The sequence below is a fragment of the Pelophylax lessonae genome, assembly GCF_965119305.1.
Source record: "Pelophylax lessonae genome assembly, chromosome: 3".
NCBI lineage: Eukaryota > Metazoa > Chordata > Amphibia > Anura > Ranidae > Pelophylax > Pelophylax lessonae.
Genome location: NC_138770.1, coordinates 529,144,562 through 529,166,318, shown reverse-complemented (window position 1 = coordinate 529,166,318; position 21,757 = coordinate 529,144,562). Strand labels below are relative to the sequence as shown.

General features: G+C 40.3%; 1 protein-coding gene across 1 annotated transcript in view; it reads right to left on the bottom strand.

Moving 5' to 3' along the window:
- Positions 1 to 21,757, bottom strand: part of WDR27 (WD repeat domain 27) — a 522,635-nt gene that overhangs the window by 424,385 nt on the left and 76,493 nt on the right. Inside the window, exon 13 of the mRNA XM_082251222.1 lies at positions 1,014 to 1,092. Coding sequence (XP_082107348.1) covers positions 1,014 to 1,092 — 79 coding nt within the window. The remainder of the gene's footprint in view (positions 1 to 1,013; positions 1,093 to 21,757) is intronic.

Below are 21,757 nucleotides of genomic sequence, written 5' to 3'. Positions count from 1 at the left end.
CCCATCAGTGTCACCTATCAGAACCCATCAGTACTGCCCCATCAGTGCCCATCAGTGGCGCCTCATCAGTACCCATCAGTGCAGCCTATCTGTGCCCATCAGTGCCACCTCATCAGTGACCATCAGTAAAGGAGAAAAATTACCTGTTTGCAAAATGTTATAATAAAATATGAAAAACATTTTAGGTTTTTTCAAAATGTTTGGTCTTTTTTTTGTTTAGCAAAAAAAATTAAAAACCCAATGGTGACTAAATACCACCAAAAGAAAGCTTTATTTGTGTGAAAAAGATGATAAAAAAACTCATATGGGTACAGTGTTGCATAACTGCACAATTGTCATTCAAAGTGTGAGAGTGCTGAAAGCTGAAAATAGGCCTGGGCGGGAAAGGGGTATAAGTGTTTAGTAAGCAAAAAGGAGAAAAAAATGATTAGTTAAACCCACAATTGCTTTTTTTTTTACCACTATTTTTTCTTTATGCTGGCTTTTGACATCTACAAATGCAGCAATTTAGAGTTCGGATGAAAGGTTTAGCACTGGGAAACACTTTGGCCTCTTGCACACAATACTTCTGTTTGAGCATCTCACAGCTTGAAAAAGCTCAGTACAGCTTTTTTTTATTTCTGAGCTAAATAACAGCCCATTAATTGTAATGTGCCTGTGCAGACAGGAGTGTAAACAAGCGCTGTGCATTCTTCAGTAAGAACAAAATTGAAAAATCTGCATTTTTGGTCAGTAATTTAAGCCTCAATGCACGCAAATACGCACGAATACTCACAAATACTCACAAATACATACAAAAAAATAGGTCTGGAAAAAGTAGATGCTCAAACAGGAGTATCGTGTGCAAGAGGCCACAACTATACCGATCAGAGCAAAATGAGGGACAAATGAAGAGGAAAGAGGAATAGAGGGACTTTATTTCCAAACAGGGACAGTCCCTCAAAATCAGGGACAGTTATGAGCTATGAATAACTATTTATGTAAAAGTCAAAACAAAGTCTCCTTTTACTCACCTTGGCGCAGCAGTGTACCCAGATGACTTGATTTTGTTGTTAAAAACAAGTGGTTGGTCTTTAATTTTTGTCTGCAAAACTAAAAACAAATGAAAAGTCATTCTAATCGTTCATTTCCAAGACGATCATGTGCGTAAGGAAATGTTGCAATCGGCTCTGAAGAAACTTTTCAATACACATGGTTTAACTTTTATGCGTGGTATTTTTGCTGTTTTTACATAAACAGCATATCACTTTGGACAAAACCATCTTCTATTTCAAATATGAATGCATCAAACAGAATGTTACCTAATGAAAAACAGAATACTCCTCCTTTCATCAAAATTGCTTTAGAAACTTAAAAGGTGAACAACTGTAAAAGGAAGTACTGGCACATTAACATCATAGATTAAAAAGTACACAAAGAGAATCCGATTGGAATAACAAAGTAAAAATGCCTCCATAAAATACAGGTAATAAATAGGAACGTATTTTATTGCTATCCTTTAATTACTACGAATAGCAGTTGAAACTTAAAGCAGATTCTGGCCAAAAAGAACAAGATAAAAATAAACAGCCCAATGCAAAAAAAAAATAACAAAACCAGATATTGATATTATCTTCAATCAATAGATTTACATTATTTACAGTTATCTATAAAAGGATAAGCTGTTAAGCTTTATAAGTGATAATTCTGGGTACCAATTTTTTGGGGAGTTTTACCAATTTTTAATTTAAACATTACAAATTTTTGTGTGTGTTTTTACATTTTAAAGCTTGGGAGGGGGGGGGGGTGCCAGATATAGGATCCGCCCCAGGTGACAAATGCCCTAGGTACGCCACTGGGCATATTTGTTATTTATTTACTTAAAACGATTTTTTTTTTTTTTTTTTTTCCCGAACAAGTTTATTTCGATTAGCAAATTAGAGAATACAAGGTTTGGCAACATTTCTGAAATAACAATATAGAAGTAAGACAATTACATATTGACATATTGAACAGTTCAAAATACTTGTAAAGGAATAAAGGAAAAGAACATATGGAAGCGAATTGTCAGTTGGAACATAGTAATTGAGTAAACAATGGGCTTTTGAACAAAACCCGAAAGAAGTTAGCATATGAAGAATATATAGCCCATGACTGCAAACTAATTGAAGCAGTTTGTATATTATATTAAGGATGAATTAATTTAGAGATAATTATCATTAAGTACCATATTGTTAGAACGTGTGAATGAAAGGTGTTGGTGACCAGCACCAACACCTGGGGTATTCCAGCCTTGTATCAGATTGGACATCAAAACGCAAGAAGTAGACAATTTTTCTTTTTATATTTAGCAGAAAATGTGGACATTAGTTAAGATTTTATTTGTGTGAATTAAACCTAATTTAAATGCATTTTTACTAAAAAAAATATAGATTTGATAGACAGTTGTACAAATATCATGTATTTAAAAAAAAATTGAAACTCCCATAACTTTATATTATAGGTTCTCTGTACTCAGAAAAAGTATAATGTTTGGGGGGGGGGGGGGTGGTTAAGTAATTTTCAAGCCAAAAATGCGGAATGGTCAGTCAGGTTACAGGTTTACTTTAACCCTTTCACTATTTAAAGTCTTGCTAAGCTAGCAAATTAACTCTTCAGCTGTAGAGATGGCACACTACAGTCTGTTTTTTAACAGGACTAGGAAAATTCTCCCTTCCCAAATAAAAATGAGAGAGAGGTTAAGATCAGCCTTTTTCAACCAGTGTGCCATGGCACCCCAGGGTGCCTTCTGGGATCTTTAAGGGTGCCTTGGCAAAATGCAAAAACATTGCCTCAAATTGCCCAAAATTGTGAGCAAGCTGGCATGTGAATCTCACCTGCATTTTTTTGTGTTACACAAAGTCACGTGTTTTATTTTGTGCAGCATTACAACTTTGGGCACCATGCAAGCCAGCTGCTGGGATTCTAATAAATTATGAGGTCGTAAATTGACAAGAAATTGAGAATCTGAGGATGTCCTTGTTTGCCCTTCTCTGTCTACACTGGGGTCACATTAGCTCAATGAGGAAGGGAAACTGAGGGAGAGGAGAAACACTGGAATACTAGTCAGTACCAGTGTTCAAAGGTGTATAAAATAAATCAACTCAAATGTTGGGTGTCCTAAGTGTGTCAATGCGTCCACGTTATTTAAAACTATTTGTTTCTTTCACATTTTAGAATGGGGTGCCTCGAGATTGTGCACAATTTTAAAGGGTGCCTTGAATGACAAAAAAGTTGAGAAACACTGGTTTAGATCATTAAGCGGAACTAATGGCAGCAATGCTTGCCTTATGCCTCGTTTCCATTGAGCGGTACGGTTCGGTTCGGTACAGTTCAGTACAGTTCGGAACGGTACACCTTGATCAGGCTTGCCTTTCCACCGCCGACAGTACCTCAGCTCAACAGTACCTCAACAGTGTAGCTTCACCCTGTTGGTACAGTACTAATGTGCTTGGTACCCCAAAGAAAGGGTCCCAAAAAATTGGTACGGTTCGGAATTAGGGTACCAGTTACAACTTTTGACAATGGAAACGGCAAAAATTGCGTACCATACTGAACCAAACTGAACCGTACCGCTCAGTGGAAACGAGGCATTAGTTCCAGAGATCCAATATAAAGGAGGTCCTTTGCTGGTATTTTCTTCCCAGCTTTTTAATGGGTGCCATTCTTCTGCCATCTTGATCGGCTGGTATGAGATGATGTAATTTCCCTGAATGAGTAATTCATCCTGGCACACTGGCCCTGTACCAGAAATGTAAATGGAGCTGCGCATGCACAGCTCTGTATACATTCTACAGTGGACTGCAAACAGTTAGGTACGTGTATTTTATTGCAATAAATAGCCTTCTGTTGCCCAAAAAAATAAGAAAGTGCCTTTAGTTTCACTTTAACGTACCCAGCACTGTATTGAAGGATGAGGGAAAAGCATGCTTATTTGCCTCACACGAAGGGGCTTACATTATTCAGACTGTCCCAGTGGAAAACTGGGGCTGCAGGCAGTCTCTCTAAAGGTAAAATGTGGTAACATAGTGTATAAGCATTAGGGCCAATCTAAACAGATTTTGGGTTTGTGTCCATGGCATAAATTTTTGATCAGTTTGAGATAATTCTGAGATCATTTAGAATTTACAGAAATTGGCATTTGACCTGCAGTTGGCCTGCTTCTGATTTGCAATTGATCTGTTTCAAGTGGTTTTTTTTTTTTTTTTTTGTATACCTTGCGCAGACTTGTATAGCGATGCAAAAATTAACTGAACTATAAAAAAGCCTGCCGAGACTGGCCCTTAGTTTTCTTTAACCACTTCCCGACCGCCCTCCATAGTTATACTGCAGGCAGCCTCTCCTGCGCAAACCGACGTAGGTATAGGTTGGTCGTGCGCCTGTAGCTAGGGGGCGAGCGCGTGCCGTCGGCGGCGCGCTTTCACCCCCCACTCGTCAGCTGGGACTCCGATGCACGGGGCAGGTGGCTCCGATTGCCGCCTGACTCCCACGATCGTTCCCCACTGAGAGAGAAGAACAGTCAGCTGTGGTAAACACAGCTGACCGTTCTTCTCCCTGGAATGATCAGACAGCTCCTGTGATCCTTCTATGTAAGATCACATGTCTCTGTGATCATATCACACATGCCCCTAGGTACACATTTAACCCCTTGATCACTTACTGTGTTAATCCCATCCCTGCCAGTGTCATTATTACAATAACAGTGCATATTTTTAGCACTGATTAATGTAGTAATTTTACTGGTTCCCCCCAAAAGTGTCAAAAATGTCAATCAGGGGTCCGATCTGTCCACCACAATGTCGTAGTCCTGCTGAAAATCGCAGATCACCGCCATTACTAGTAAAAAAAAAAAAAACAATAAAAAAGGACATAAATCTTTCCCGTAGTTAGTAGACGCGATAACTTTTGCGCAAACCAATCAAAAGGCCTGGTTTACACTAGTGACAAGGGAAATCTCATCTTTTTTGCCCGTTCTAATCAATATGAAAAGTCACATAAAAGTTTCACCACATAAATCGCATTGCATCAAAGTCGCACCACAGTAGTGGGAACCATGAATAAAATAATTTCTGGCTAAAATGTTTTATTCAAATCTGATGGGTAACAATAGTTAAATCTGAGGAGGCATATGTCGTCTCCTGGATCACTGTCATTTCTTCATTAAAGTTTTACTAAACCTAAAAACATTTTTTACCCTAATGCATTGTTTGCATTAAGGTAGAAAAACTTTTTTAACCACTTAAGGACCAGGCCTATTTCTGACACTTGTTCATAAGTAAAAAACAGAATTTTTTGCTAGAAAATTACCTAGAACCCCCAAATATTTTATATATATATATATTTTTTTGTAGCAGAGACCCTAGAGAATAAAATGGAGAGCGTTGCAATATTTTATGTCACACCGTATTTGCGCAGCAGTCTTACAAATGCAATTTTTTGGGAAAAAAAAACTTATATGAATTAAAAAATAAGAAAACAGTAAAGTTAGCCCAATTTTTTCTATAAAGTGAATAATAATGTTATGCTGAGTAAATAGAAACCCTTCATGTCATGCTTCAAAATTGTACACGCTCGTAGAATAGCGACAAATATTGGTACTTAAAAATCTCCAAAGGCGACGCTTTAAAATTTCTAAAGGTTACCAGTTTAGAGTTACAGAGGAGGTCTAGGGCTAGAATTATTTGACTCGCTCTAACGATCGCGGCAATACCTCACATGTGTGGTTTGAACACTGTTTACATATATGGGAGCGACTTGCGTATGCATTCGCTTCTGCATGCAAGCTCGAAAGGAACGGCGCGCTTTCATTTTTTTTTTTTTCTTATCTATTTTACATTTTATTTTTAATTTTTACACTGTCCCTTTAAAAAAAATGTTTTTGATCACTTTTATTCCTATTACAAGAAATGTAAACATCCCTTGTAATAGAAATAAGCAGGACAGGTCCTCTTTAATGTGAGATCTGGGGTCAAAAAGACCTCAGATCTCACATCTACACTTAAAAGCAAAAAAAACGTGAAAAATTTCATTTTTTTTTAAGCAAGAAAAAAAATGGGCCCTTTAAAGGCCGTTGGATGGATGTGGCGTATGACATCGCTCCGGTCCTCCAAGGCCATAGAGTCGAGTGGGGGCCATCTAGCACTCACTTGACTTTCTGCACAGCACCTCAGAGGACAGGATCATTTTCCCCGCTACCGACCTCTCCGCCCATAAAAGTGATCCCGCGGTAAATACAAAAGCCCTATTTCTCTCAAATATTGTTCACAAATCTGCCTAAATCTGTGTTAGTGGGCACTTCTCCTTTGCCAAGATAATCCATCCACCTTACAGGTGTGGCATATCAAGATGCTGATTAGAAAGCATGATTATTGCACATGTGTGCCTTAGGCCAGCCACAATAAAAGGCCACACTAAAATCTGCAGTTTTATCACAAAGCACAGTGCCACAGATGTCGCAAGTTTTGATGGAGCGTGCAATTGGCATGCTTACTGCAGGAATGTCCACCAGAGCTGGTGAATTGAATGTTTATTTCTCTACCATAAGCCACCTCCAAAGGCGTTTCAGTGACTTTGGCAGTACATCCAACCAGCCTCACAACCGCAGACCAAGTGTAACCACACCAGCCCAGGACCTCCACATTCAGTATCTTCACCTCCAAGATCGTGAGAACAGCAACGACAATGCTGCAACAATCGGTTTGCATAACCAAAGAATTTCCGCACAAACTGTCAGAAACCGTCTCAGGGAAGCTCCTCTGCATGCTCATCGTCCTCATCAGGGTCTGGATCTGACTGCAGTTTGTCGTTGTAACCAACTTGAGTGGGCAAATGCTCACATTCAATGGTGTCTGACACTTTGGAGAGGTGTTGTCTGCACGGATGAATCCCCGTTTTCACTGTACAGGGCAGATGGAAGACAGCTTGTATGGCTTAGTGTGGGTGAGTGGTTTGATGATGTCAACGTTGTGGATCGAGTGGCCCATGGTGGCGATGAGGTTATGGTATGGGCAGACGTATGTTATGGGAAATGAACACAGGTGCATTTTATTGATGGCATTTTGAATGCAAAGAAATACCGTGACGAGATCCAGAGGCCCATTGTTGTGCCATTCATCCACAACCACCACCTCATGTTGCAGCATGATAATGCATGGCCCCATCTTGCAAGGATCTGTACACAATTCCTGGAAGCTGAAAACATCCCAGTTCTTGCATGGCCAGCATACTCACCGGACATGTCACCCATTAATCATGTTTGGGATGCTCTGGATCGGCATATTCCAGCGTGTTCCAGGTCCCACCAATATCCAGCAACTTCGCACAGCCATTGATGAGGAGTGGACCAATATTCTACAGGCCACAATTCACAACCTGATCAACTCTATGTGAAGGAGATGTGTTACACTGCATAAGGCAGATGGTGGTCACACCAGATACTGACTGGTTTTCGAACCCCCGCATCCCCCCAATACAGTAAAACTGCACATTTTAGAGTGGCCTTTTATTGTGGCCAGCCTAAGGCACACCTGTGCAGCAATCTTGCTGTCTAATCAGCATCTTGATATGCCACACCTGTGAGATGGATGGATTATCTCGGCAAAGGAGAAGTGCTCACTAACACAGATTTAGACAGATTTGTGAACAATATTTGAGAGAAATAGACCTTTTGTGTACATAGAAAAAAAGTCTTAGATCTCAGCTCATGAAAAATGGGGGCAAAAACCAAGGTGTTAGGTTTATAATTTTGTTCAGTGTATTTAAAATCTCTATTTCTCCCCTTTGAATCTATATAAAATGTGGAAAAAATGCTTCTTTTTCTTTTTGGTCTATGCACACTAGCTTAAAATGCTGCTTCCACAGGAGGTTTGCATTTTTTCTCCAGCCTGCCAAGCAGCTTAATGTTAGCTTAAGCGTCTATGCATGTTAGGGCATATAGAGGCCTATTTCAAGAGAGTTTAAAGGCAGAAAAAAAAACACCACAAGTGCGTTTTGAGAGTTTTCAGGCAGAAAAAAAAACGCGAAATGCTCATAAAAGCTACTAAATGCACATAAACACGGCATTTAGAAGAAATCAGGGTTTTCAAGTGTACATTGATTATAATGTTATAATGAAAAATGAGCAGAGGGGAATGTTTTTGAAAAAAAAAAAAAAAAAGCTTATAAAAGCAAATGCCCAAAAACTCTCCTAAACCCTTGTGCAGTGCTAGCTACTAGAGCATTTTTACGCCGCTTTTCTGCCAGAGGGTATGCCATTTTTTTTTCTGCTCCTAGAGCGCATGGACCCCCAAAGTGTACAAATTGATGTAAAGTAGGCTATACCTTATTAAAAAAGATACCAGCTGTCTCTGATACAGGATATTAGACAATGCATTAAAAAAATTATTCAGAAAGAGTTAATAGTTTCAATGTAAAGAAATACCTAGTAAAATTAACTTTCTGAAGGAAAGTTACTGTGTGTGTGTGTATATATATATATAAAAAATAAAACATAGCTACATTACCATTTGGGATATAGAGTATAAGTCTGTTTCTTTAATCATACAAAGACAGTTGATCCAAAATGCTCAGCATACAAGTACAAATAAAAAAAGACACAAAGATTTATTGTTAAGGATCAGCGTGGTTGTTTTGTGTCATTTGTGGTAGGTGCGAACAGCTCCTAGTCAGGGAGTCTAAGGAATGTCTGGTTTGGAAAACCACAAGAAGGTCTGACATTTGCAGAAGAGCTCACCCAGTTTGCATCCCTCGGACTGCCTTACTGGTAAAAGCTTACGATCTAAAAGGTAGTCAAAGCAAACTACCACAATGACAGGCAGCAGTTTGTTCCAAAATAAAGGCCACAGCAGGCGGCAATCAGGCACAGTTGTTACACAGGCAGATAGTCAAAGCAGGCTGTACACGGATTTTAAGTAAAATACCCAAATTCCCACTAGCCTTCATCACTCACATCTTCAACAGTACAAAATTACCATAGTCAAACCTTGAAAACCCAAAAGCAAACAGTTATTTTATATTTACAGTATCTCACAAAAGTGAGTACACCCCTCACATTTTTGTAAATATTTTATTATATCTTTTCATGTGACAACACTGAAGAAATAACACTTTGCTACAATGTATAGTAAGTGTACAACTTGTATAACAGTGTACATTTGCTTTCCCCTCAAAATAACTCAACACACAGCCATTAATGTCTAAACCGCTGGCAACAAAAGTGAGTACACCAATAATTGAAAATGTCCAAATTGGACCCAAGTGTCAATATTTTGTGTGGCCACCATTTTTTTCCAGCACTGCCTTAACCCTTTTGGGCATGGAGTTCACCAGAGCTTCACAGGTTGCCACTGGAGTCCTCTTCCACTCCTCCATGACAACATCACAGAGCTGGTGAATGTTAGAGACTTGCAGTGGTCGTCTTGGATGTGTGTTTGGGGTCATTATCATAATGGAATACTGCCCTGCGGCCCAGTCTTTGAAGGCAGGGGATAATGCTCTGCTTCAGTATGTCACAGTACATGTTGGCATTCATTGTTCCCTCAATGAACTGTAGCTCCCCAGTTCCGGCAGCACTCATGCAGCCCCAGACCATGACACTCCCACCACCATGCTTGACCGTAGGCAAGACACGCTTGTCTTTCTACTCCTCACCTGGTTTCCGCAACACACGCTTGACACCATCTGAACCAAATAAGTTTATCTTGGTCTATTCAGATCCCAGGACATGGTTCCAGTAATCCATGTCCTTAGTCTGCTTGTCTTCAGCAAACTGTTTGCGGGCTTACTTGTGCAACATCTTTAGAAGAGGCTTCCTTCTGGGATGACAGCCATGCAGACCAATTTCATGCAGTGTGCAGCGTATGGTCTGAGCACTGACTAGCTGACCCTCCACCCCTGCAACCTCTGCAGCAATGCTGGCAGCGCTCATACGTCTATTTCCCAAAGACAACCTCTGGATATGATGCTGAGCACGTGCACTCAACTTCTTTGGTTGACCATGGCGAGGCATGTGGAACCTGTCCTGTTAAATGGCTGTATGGTCTTGGCCACTGTGCTGCAGCTCAGTTTCAGGGTCTTGGCAATCTTCTTAAAGCCTAGGCCATCTTTATGTAGAGCAACAATTCTTTTTTTCAGATACTCAGAGAGTTCTTTGCCATGAGGTGCCATGTTGAACTTCCAGTGACCAGTATGAGAGAGTGACAGCGATAACACCAAATGTAACACACCTGCTCCCCATTCAAACACTGGGACCTTAGCAGCCTTGCTAAAACCCCAACCACTGTCATCCTCCTTTTCATCACACCTGGCATCCCACTGCAACCTTGTTAACACCCCACCCCCTGTCATCCTCATCCTTATCACTCGTGACACCCCACTGCAACCTTGCTAACAACCTACCCCTTGTCATCCTCATCACACCTGGCACCCCACTGCAACCTTCCTAATACACTACCCCCTGTCATCCTCATCCCCCCCTATAACCCAATGGCAGCTTCCAAAAACCTGCATTGAGAAAGCAGCTTATTCTAATTACTCTATTGTTATTCTGTGGACGGGGGGCATATTGAAATATGGAACACTATGTTAACAATAAAGATGCCCCTCCAGTTGAAAGATTATGTGTTACTAAACCCACAACAGAAAATCAGTCTATATATGCAGTAAAGCATGCTTGTTATACCCCTTAGGGTGGATCCTAGGGGGTAATCCTCTGCATTGTGTAAAAAGGATGTTCAATCCTGTCTTCTCTGATCCTCTCCTCCTTCCACAGACTCCAAAAAACCCTAATATTTATGTACAAAATCTATACAGTCAGGCTGCTCAGTTTGGTGTGTATTGCTAGATAATTGTTTTTTCTTGGGAGAGTTCATGTGATCAGCACAGGGCCAATCAGCACTGTCCAGACATGTTCAGACAGAAAATCGATTGTCTTGAAGCCTGATAGGACAATTGTGGGAGAAAAAAAAACCCTTTCTACATGCTATCAGTATTTACTGTCACAAGTCACAAGAATGCTTTAACTGCTTTATACAGCTGATGAAAAAGGTATTTATCAGTTTGTATTTACTAAAATAATTGCATTTCCATGTTCTGTGTACTGTAGGAGACCAGATATACTGAATGCAGGATCTGGGTTTAGTAACACTTTAATATTGAAAAACTCACCACCTTTCTAAAAGACAACCTTTTTCTTGCACATTTGGCAACCATTGCTGGACTATAACCAGCCTCTCCCAAGCAACACTTCTTACTATCTACCATTGCACTCCATTCCTTCCTTTTTTTTCTTTTCCTCCTTTTTCCTCACTACAGGTTGCCTGTTTATTTTTTATAGACCTTTGAGCAACACCTTCCGCTCAGGTAGAGCTCAAAAACAGCTGGGAATTCCGGGAGCCATGACATCACCCATAGGCTCCCATGACCCAGCCATTGATGGCGCTTCCTCCTCTTCTCTCCAGCAGTCACTCACAGTTATAGGAGAGCCTGAGCTGCAGGATCACATGACTGGACTGTAGCAAATTAAAAATAGTTAACTACACACGTCTTTTTTATACAGGTTAGGCAGATAGGTAAGAGGAGAAGGGAGGGAACAGTTTTAGGAATAGTTAAAACTTAAGCTTTTCTTCCACTTTTTACTAAAAATTCTACATTCAGCATAAAGAATGTTGGGGAATGGAAAAAAATATCCCTAGCATAGTTAAGTTGATTTTCCATTAGTCCTACAAAAAATATTTTACCACTTCATGTAATGTGTTTTTAAAAAAATTTAATGCATTTTAGAGAAATCAATAATTTTATTTTGGCATTTCATGTGATTTTTAAAATGACAACATGAGCATAGGTGTTAAAAATTAGATCGTAATGGTGTGGTTTACAAAACTGCTTACCATGTACATATTTAATAGCCCTAGGACACCGGTAGTCTGGAAAGACACTTACAACATAACTCATTGCAGTAAAACAAAAGTCAAGAATATAAATGCCATTTGGTAAAATTCCTAGTTTAGCTCACAGACAACATCACGGATAGCTCTGCGGGCAGATAATAGATTGCTTTTCCACCTCTGAGCACAGTTGATCTAGTGTTTCATTTTAATTAAGTGTGATCATCGATCATTTTGTAAGTCTTGTAACACATACATACTTCACTGGCAGAGTTGCAATTAATTTTAATGAGGAAAAAATTCTGGTACTCTGTGCTGCATTTTTGTGGTTAGCTGTGTGAGTTAAATTCAAGCTTATTCATATGCCTCATTCCATTTTATGTGGAAATCTGAATGACTTAGAAGTTTATGCCTTAGACTAACTTGTATTTTTAGATCACAAATGTAAATTCCATCCCCTTTTAGTCATTCTCATGATGCAAAATACAGACTAATTTTTGTCAATTCTAAAAAAAAAACATTTTTTTCAATTTCTTTCCAGCTAAAAAAAAATCTTTTAACTGATAAAAAATAAAATTTTTGCTTGCAATTGCCCATATTATTTTAAAACTGAACTCCAGGGGGGGGGGGGGAAACTCCTTGCATTCAGTGGGGTTCCCCTCCCATTACAAAGGTTAAATGCCCATTTATACCTAAAGTGCTAGAAACAAGGATGTTAATTATCTTTTCCTTTGCTCCCGGAAAATTGGTGCTTCCCTTTGCTGCCCAGTGCTCCAGCTGTGGGCTGTACGTCTGTATCCCCCAGTGCAATGCAGAGCTATTGACTTAATAATGTCAGTGTGCCTGCGACTGCTGGAGCACCTTAATGAAGAGGCTGTGGATCATGTCAAATAGAATGAAAGGAGCTTGCAGGAGTGAGGGATTAGGTAACTACAGTAAAAGTCCATTAACCTAGGCATAAAGGAGAATTTTAACCATTGCATTGCTGGGGGAAACCCACTGCAAGGGCAGATTTTTCTTTTCCCATGAGTTCAGCTTTAAAAAAATAAAGAACTATTTGAAACCAGATGGAAATGTAAAAAGGATTTTTGAATGACTTATTAGCAGAGTGTTTCTCAACCTTTTCCAGTCATGGCAACATTAAAAAGCACTTTTAGTCTCGAGGCATCCCGGTCTAAGGCTTGGTTTATGTTACTGCGTGTTGGAGAATGCATGCAAAATTTTACGTATTCCCAACACACAGACAAATGTGCTACAGAGGTGTAATTAATGGTATCCCCACTCATTAGCAAATACAGCGCATTTTCTGTGATTTAAAAACAGGGTTGGGAACTTCTTTCCCTGTGTTTCTGCAAGTAAGGAAGACTGTTGAAATGAATAGGCTGCCCTACATGCAGCATGCAGCTGCACAGATGTGAACCAAAGGCTCATTCACACGTGAGGCTGGGGGACAGCGTTTTTACCATCCCAAAATGCGCCCTCTTTAGCTGCAGAGGCAACTGTCAGCAACGCACACATGCTTTGGTTGTGGCCGGAAGTTTATACCCCCAGGTGAATGGCGCCACCACCCAGCACCTGCGAGAAGTGCGTTTTAGAGGAATTGCAGTAGCTGCCACTGTTATGAATGAGCCCTAAAAAGGCATACATATACTGTACACATATTAAAAAAATAATATATATATATATATATATATATATATATATATATATATATATATATATATATATATATATACACACAGTGAATTGCGAAAGTATTCGCCCCCCTTGAACTTTTCGACCTTTTGCCACATTTCAGGCTTCAAACATAAAGATATAAAACTGTAATTTTTTGTGAAGAATCTACAACAAGTGGGACACAACCATGAAGTGGAACGAAATTTATTGGATATTTCAAACTTTTTTAAAAAATAAAAAACTGAAAAATTGGGCGTGGAAAATTATTCAGCCCCCTTAAGTTAATACTTTGTAGAGCCACCTTTTGCTGCGATTACAGCTGTAAGTCGCTTGGGGTATGTCTCTATCAGTTTTGCACATGGAGAGACTGAACTTTTTTGCCCATTCCTCCTTGCAAAACAGCTCGAGCTCAGTGAGGTTGGATGGAGAGCATTTGTGAACAGCAGTTTTCAGTTCTTTCCACAGCCATGTTTGACAGTGGGGATGGTGTGTTCAGGGTGATGAGCTGTGTTGCTTTTACGCCAAACATAACGTTTTGCATTGTTGCCAAAAAGTTTGATTTTGGTTTCATTTGACCAGAGCACCTTCTTCCACATGTTTGGTGTGTCTCCCAGGTGGCTTGTGGCAAACTTTAAACGACACTTTTTATGGATATCTTTAAGAAATGGCTTTCTTCTTGCCACTATTCCATAAAGGCCAGATTTGTGCAGTATACGACTGATTGTTGTCCTATGGACAGAATCTCCCACCTCAGCTGTAGATCTCTGCAGTTCATCCAGAGTGATCATGGGCCTCTTGGCTGCATCTCTGATCAGTCTTCTCCTTATATGAGCTGAAAGTTTAGAGGGATGGCCAGGTCTTTGTAGATTTGCAGTGGTCTGATACTCCTTACATTTCAATATTATCGCTTGCACAGTGCTCCTTGGGATGTTTAAAGCTTGGGAAATCTTTTTGTATCCAAATCCGGCTTTAAACTTCTCCACAACAGTATCTCGGACCTGCCTGGTGTGTTCCTTGTTCTTCATGATGCTCTCTGTGCTTTAAACGGACCTCTGAGAGTATCACAGCACAGGTGCATTTATACGGAGACTTGATTACACACAGGTGGATTCTATTTATCATCATTAGTCATTTAGGTCAACATTGGATCATTCAGAGATCCTCACTGAACTTCTGGAGAGAGTTTGCTGCACTGAAAGTAAAGGGGCTGAATAATTTTGCACGCCCAATTTTTCAGTTTTTTATTTGTTGACAAAGTTTGAAATATCCAATAAATTTTGTTCCACTTCATGATTGTGTCCCACTTGTTGTTGATTCTTCACAAAAAATTACAGTTTTATATCTTTATGTTTGAAGCCTGAAATGTGGCAAAAGGTCGCAAAGTTCAAGGTGGCCGAATACTTTCGCAATGCACTCTATATATATATATATATATATATATATATATATATATATATATATATGTATAGATAGATAGATACACGTATGGAGGTGGAGAGATCAGGATTTAGGAAGCCCCCTTCCCCTTCCACTGCTTTCACTTCACTGTCCTGACCGAGCTCCTGCAATGCCGATGTACAGTTTGGCAGATAAGCGGTTGGAGCTCAGTTGGATCTGACATCCTCTCTCAACCAGAATGCTGTAGCATCCTTCAGTACCCATGGCACCCTGGTTGAGAAAGGCTGGTCTGAGCAAATGTATCAGTAAACAGACAATGAAGCTTCCTTGACTGAATAGACCATTGGGTGCAAGCCATTGCTAGCAGTACTTATTTTTTTGGGATAAGTTGACTATACATGGATTTATTTTGGAAGCTATGATAAATATTATAAAAAAAAAATACTTTTCCAAACATGTTACCATTAAAAAACATAATTTAGGTTAAATAGAGATTAAACTCTAAAAATATCTGCTACTTTCTGTCTGCTAAGGATCAGAAAGAACAAAAAGAACACCAGTCTTCCCAAAATATATGCACTGGATAAAATGTTCAAAAAATATGGATCAAACTACTGTTTAATAATTTTGATCAAAAATGTTAATTGAAATATTTGCTGAATACTCTCAAAACTGACCTGTGTATGGCCATGGCACCCTGTAAAGCCTAAAAGTATTTTTTTATTCATTTTGGATAGAGTATAAAATTGTTAGAACCCCTGACAGATATTTGTTGCTGTCTTTGTCTTATTGAGGAAAAGGGCTTTACAGGGTGTGCAAAAATCCTATTTTCTCTATTATCTAATGAGGAACACAGATAAAAATACTGCTCAAAAAAATTAAAGGCACGCTTTGAAAACACATCAGATCTCAATCGGGAAAAATGTCATGCTGATATCTATACTGATATGGACTGGGTAATGTGTTAGGAACCAAAGGATGCCACATTGTTTAATGGAAATGAAAATTATAAACCTACAGAGGGCTGAATTCAAAGACACCAAAAATTAAAGTGAAAAAATGATGCAGTAGGCTAGTCCATTTTGCTGAAATTTCTTTGCAGCAACTCAAAATGGTAGTTTGTTAGACCCCCACCTGCTTGTATGCACGCCTAACAATGTCAGGACATGCTCCCTTTGAGACGATGGATGGTGTTCTGGGGTATTTCCTTCCAGATCTGGATCAGGGCATCACTGAGCTCCTGAACATACTGAAGTGCAACCTGATGGCGTCAGATGGACCAAAACATAATGTTCCAGAGGTGTTCTATTGGATTTAGGTCAGGTGAGTGTGGGGGCCATTCAATGGTATCAATTCCCTCATCCTCCTGGCACTGGCTGCATACACTCGCCATATTGTCGGCCAGGCATTGTGGCGCACCTGGAGGAACCCAGGACTCACTGCACCAGCCTAGGGTAAGACAATGGGTCCAAAGATCTCATCCCAATACCAAATGGCAGTCAGGGTGCCATTGTCTAGCCTGTAGAGGTCTGTGAGTCTCTCCATGGATATGCCTCCCCAGACCATCACTGACTTACCACCAAACTGGTCATCATGAACAATGTTACAGGCAGCATGAGGTTCTCTACGGCTTCTCCAGACCCTTTCACGTTTGCCACATGTGCTCAGGGTGAAACTGTTCTCATCTGTGAAAAGCACAAGGCGCCAGTGGCAGACCTGCCAATTCTGGTGTTCAATGGTAAATGTCAACTGAGTTCCACGGTGCCGGGGAGTGAGCACAGGGCCGTGAGCACAGGGCCCACTAGAGGATGTTTTGCCCTCAGGCCACCCTCATGAAGTCTGTTTCTGATTGTTTGGTCAGAGACATTCACACCAGTGGCCTGCTGGATGTTATTTTGTAGGGCTCTGGCAGTGCTCATTCTGTTCCTCCTTGCACAAAGGAGCAGATACTGGTCCTGCTGATGGGTTAAAGACCTTCTTTGGTCCTGTCCAGCTCTCCAACTGCCTGTCTCCTGGAATCTCCTCCATGCTCTTGAGACTGTGGTGGGAGAAACAGCAAACCTTCTGGCAATGGCATATATTGATGTGCCATCCTAGACGAGTTGGAATGCCTGTACAAACTCTATAGGGTCCAGGTATCATTTCATGCTACCAGTAGTGACACTGACACTAGCCAAATGCAAAACTAGTGAAAAACAGTCAGAAAAGATGAGTAGGTAAAAAAATTTCAGTGGCCTCCACCTGTAAAACTTTTCTGATTTAGAGGTTGTCTCATTGCTGCCCATCTAGTGCCCCTGTTGTTAATTTCATTAACACCAAAGCAGCTGAAACTGATTACCAACCCCCCTCTGCTACTTAACTGACCAGATCAATATCCCAGGAGTTTAATTGACTTGATGCTATATCCGGTTTAAAAGTGTTCCTTAAATTTTTTTGAGCAGTGTAGATATTAAGCAACCTAGGAATGTCCAAAAGCAGTCCAAATTGAGGGAAGGACAGACCTAAAAAAATAGGTGAACCAACCCAACAAGAAAGGATGAAAACAAAAGAGCATTAAATAGCCACCTGCAGGACATTTTAGCTGAAACTAGCATCTGTGGAGGAAGAGCTTGGAGAACTTAGAGAAAGTGTGTACAGAAGACCAGGTCGCAGCTTTAAAAAAAAAAAAATCGATGACAACTAGGCCCAGTGAGAAAAAGCCAAAGAAATACTCATTGCCCTATAAGAGTGGGCTTAAATGGGAAAAGAGGCACACTCTGTATCCCAACATCTGGGTCTGTACAACAACCTGTTTAATCCACTTAGAAATGGTGGTTCTTGAAACTGGAGAACCTCTTTTAAAACTTCTGGAAATGACAACAGGCTGCTCTGCTAAATAAGAAGTGGCAGAAAGGTAACCCTGATGGTCCTTACCACATCCAGGTAATTATGACAGACTGCCTTAGGGAGATCAGGTGCCAGACATACGGTCATATTCCTCACTTTCAAATGAAAGGCAGAAGCAACCTTGGGTAAAATGGAGGTTATTGGTCTTAAAACAACTGGTCTTAAAGCAACCTTATTCCTAAATAGGATAATTTGGGGTTCCCTACAGGACAATGCTGATAACCCTTTTAACTGAAGTGATGAACACAAGAAAGGCTACCTTACAACATAGTAACATCAAGTAGAAGGCACAAATAGGTTAAAAAGGAGGTCTTTGTAGTAAGCTAAATTATAACTTTGAATCCCATGGTGAAAAGGAATACCCATGGTGAAAAGGAATACCTAACAGGGGGAGTGTGTGCAAACTATTGTATAAACAGTATGAATCAGTGAAAATTTAGCAAGAACAGACAGTGCAAGCACCTGACATTTGACGGTATTAATGGTCAACTATTGTTCTCTCCCCAAATGGAGGGAAAAAAAGCCCACTGAAAAAGCATGCAGGGATCCCCCCACAAACTAACACCAGTAAAAATACTTTTTCCACATTCAATAATAAATCTTGCAGGAAGATGATTTAGGATATTTTAGTATGGCCAGCATTAGAGAATCTGAAATGCTCCTGTCACTCATAACCTGGGCTTCAACAGCTGGGCCGTCAAAGCCAATGACAAAGAAGATCGGTCTTTGAGAAAACAGATCCAGACAATCAGGTAGAGGCCAATCTGAAGCTATGAGAATCACTGGAATGCTCTTGTCTTCGACCTTTCAAAGTAGACAAGGTAAAAGCTTCATTGGAGAAACTACATAGATCAGCATAAACTAATCCTTCAGTGCTGCCACAGCATATGCTAAGTACTCCATTGGACCCCGCATCCTGGAAACTAACCTATCCATCTTCTTGCTGAACCTAGATGCTAGTAAATCTATATTTGGTGTTTCCCAATGCAGACATATTATCTGAAACACCTCTAGATGGAAAGGCAATTGCCCCAGGTTCAGACATTATCTGCTGCCTGCCAGTTGTTCATCCTAGTGATGTGTAACATGGAAATAGCTGGAACATGAAGCTCACCACAGAACAGGATAGATTCTACCTCTGTTGCCGCCACATCAACTCCTCATCCCCCCTGATGACTACAGCTGTGGAATTGTCTAAATGTACTCAGACTGGAGAGCTGTCAGAATGGAGGACCAGAGACAATCTCCCAATGTAAGTGAAGAAAAAATCTGTCCTGTGGGGGTAGATAATTTGGAAGTGTAAACAGATCATTTTGTCCAGAAAAAGACTGGCTTTGTCCAACGATTTTCGAGTGGAGTTGAGCAAATTAAATTGTTTTGAAGCTGAATACCATCAATCCCTGCACTTAAATGAAACTCTTTAGGGAAGACTGACATTGAGATTGGATTTGCTAACCCTGACTATGCAACTTAATCAACTTCATCCAGGATAGGAAAAACTTAGACTGAAAAACATCCAGGAGAAGGCATACCTAAATCAATGCAATGGAATCAAAGATTACTTTTCAATGTTAGGATCCATCTGTAGTCCTCCAAGGTCCATCAAATGATTGACACATTGAGTCCAAAGCCCGGGAGGTCTACTCTTGCAGCAGCAGATCATCAAAGTATCTGATGATTGGAATGTCTATGAGTTGAATAAGGCCCAGAACAGATGTGTGGACTTTGTTTACCCTCTTGGGGGGCCAAGGCAAATCCAAGTGAAAGCACAATCAACTGATAGTGGTTGGTGTCCATAGGAAAATTAAGGTATTGCTAATAACTGATGGCGATGGTAAGCCCAAGATAGGTTGAATGTCTACTTTGGGATTAGGAACTGTAAACATGATTGGCTAGGGGAACAGAAACAATGGGGCATCAATTGCTTAATGGCTGCCTGATATAGTTGAGGCATGAGAAGGTATGAAACTAAGAAATTAAGTGCAGGACACAAGTAAAACTTCTAATATTACCCCCAGAACCCATGCGTCAGCTATTCAAGCTTACCCAAATCTGAGTGAAAGCCCTCAGACCTGAGATTTGTAAGAAATGCAGAAGGTACAAACCTTAGCTGTTCAAAGTTCAATCATACACATAGTGCAAGTAAAGTCCTGATAAGTGTATCTCTAACTGGTGTAGGACGACTGCTGTTGAAGACCTGGTGCCAGACTTGTTGCGAACAGTCAAAAAAGGCTAATTATACTCCCCAATGCATACCCACAGACCAGGCGGGGCTTAAAAAGAACAAGGATAAATATTAGGGCAAAATAAATGTGACCCACTGTCAGGGACTGGATTTGAACCCAGAACCTCTGCTGTGTCAGGCAATGTCTCTTCTTGAACCCTTTGCTCCTCCTATGAACTTCCTGATTTAAGCCATGTCTTTGCACTTCCTATTAGCTAGATTATTATGCTCTCTTCAGCCAGTATGTCCCTGTCTTCCCTGCTGCTGTCCATATTTTGCTACCACTCATTATCGACCCTTGGCTTGTTGTTTGAATATGCTTCTGCCTGATCCAAACCTGCAACTACTCATTACTGATCTTTGGTTTGTTCACTGACTATGCTTCTGTTTGATCGGCTACTGGACCCCGACTTGCTCACCTCCTGGTGGGGCGATCCTGAGGACCAAGGCCTGGTACTTACATGCAGCAAAATCCATCTCCACCATCAGGAACACCGGCTAGTACTCAGACTCTGCACCTCAGATGAGCCCGTGTCATCCACCAGAGTGTACTTATCCTGCTGGTTGATGGTAGTTCCACCACATCTATAGCAATTGGTCTTCAAACCTGACCCCTGATAGTGACACCCACTATCACTGTAAACAGCGTGCACAAGATGCACATGTACAGGGTCTATCCAATTCTGTGTCCAGGAAAGGAGGCTTGTCTGAGGTGCCTAAAGGACTGACTCATTGGTAGGTTTACCTGTGGCATCCTTCACAAGGCATATGTTGATTCCTGTTGCCATAGACATTTTAAAAATCTATTAGATGCCCTATCTAATAGAAGACTTGCAGCTCCAAAGCAAATAAAAAACAGGACTGCTTGTCACACAGATGCTGTCAGACAGTAGTCTCAGCTCAGTTAAGACACCTCTCTGGTCACTCAGCAAACACTAGCAAAAACAGTTCTACATGCACAACTAAACTTTACAATGCTGAGTTACCATTCATTGGAAGAAGGATAAAGCAGGAAATTTAGGAGGCCGCTTCTAGCACTTCTCCCTTCTACAGCCCCAGAGTGACAAATTTATACTATAGCAAGTAGGTTATTTCAACCTATAAAACACCAAACCTCTAGGAACATGGGATGCCCAGCACACAATCCTCAGACAGCTCCAAGGCTTGATTTTCCCACTTAGTAACTTAATCTATTTACCAAGGAAAAATTATTTTATGCCATACTTTTTTTGGATGGTGCATGAGGTGACAACATGGCAAATTCAGTCAGTTTGTAAAAGCCAAATACAACAGCACATATTAATTTCTATTAAAACATAAGGACTTGCATGGTAGACAAAACTGGGCAAATGCTATTTTATAAAAATACTGTGAAACCACAGAAAAAAATAATATCTTGCTACATGTACTGTATAAAAAACATAAACCTTTTAAAAACCATAGCTAACTTTTAACCGATTAACTAGGCCCAACAGCTAAAAGTCACATAACTCTAAAATGTAATGTTATGCACTTGGGGGCTAAGAATATGCATGCATCATACATAATAGGGGGATTACAACTGAGGGAATCAATGGTGGAGAAGGATCTGGGTGTTCAGGTAGATCATAAGCTTAATAGTAGCATGCAAAGCCAAGCTGCAGTTTCCAAAGCGAGCAAAATCCTTTCTTGT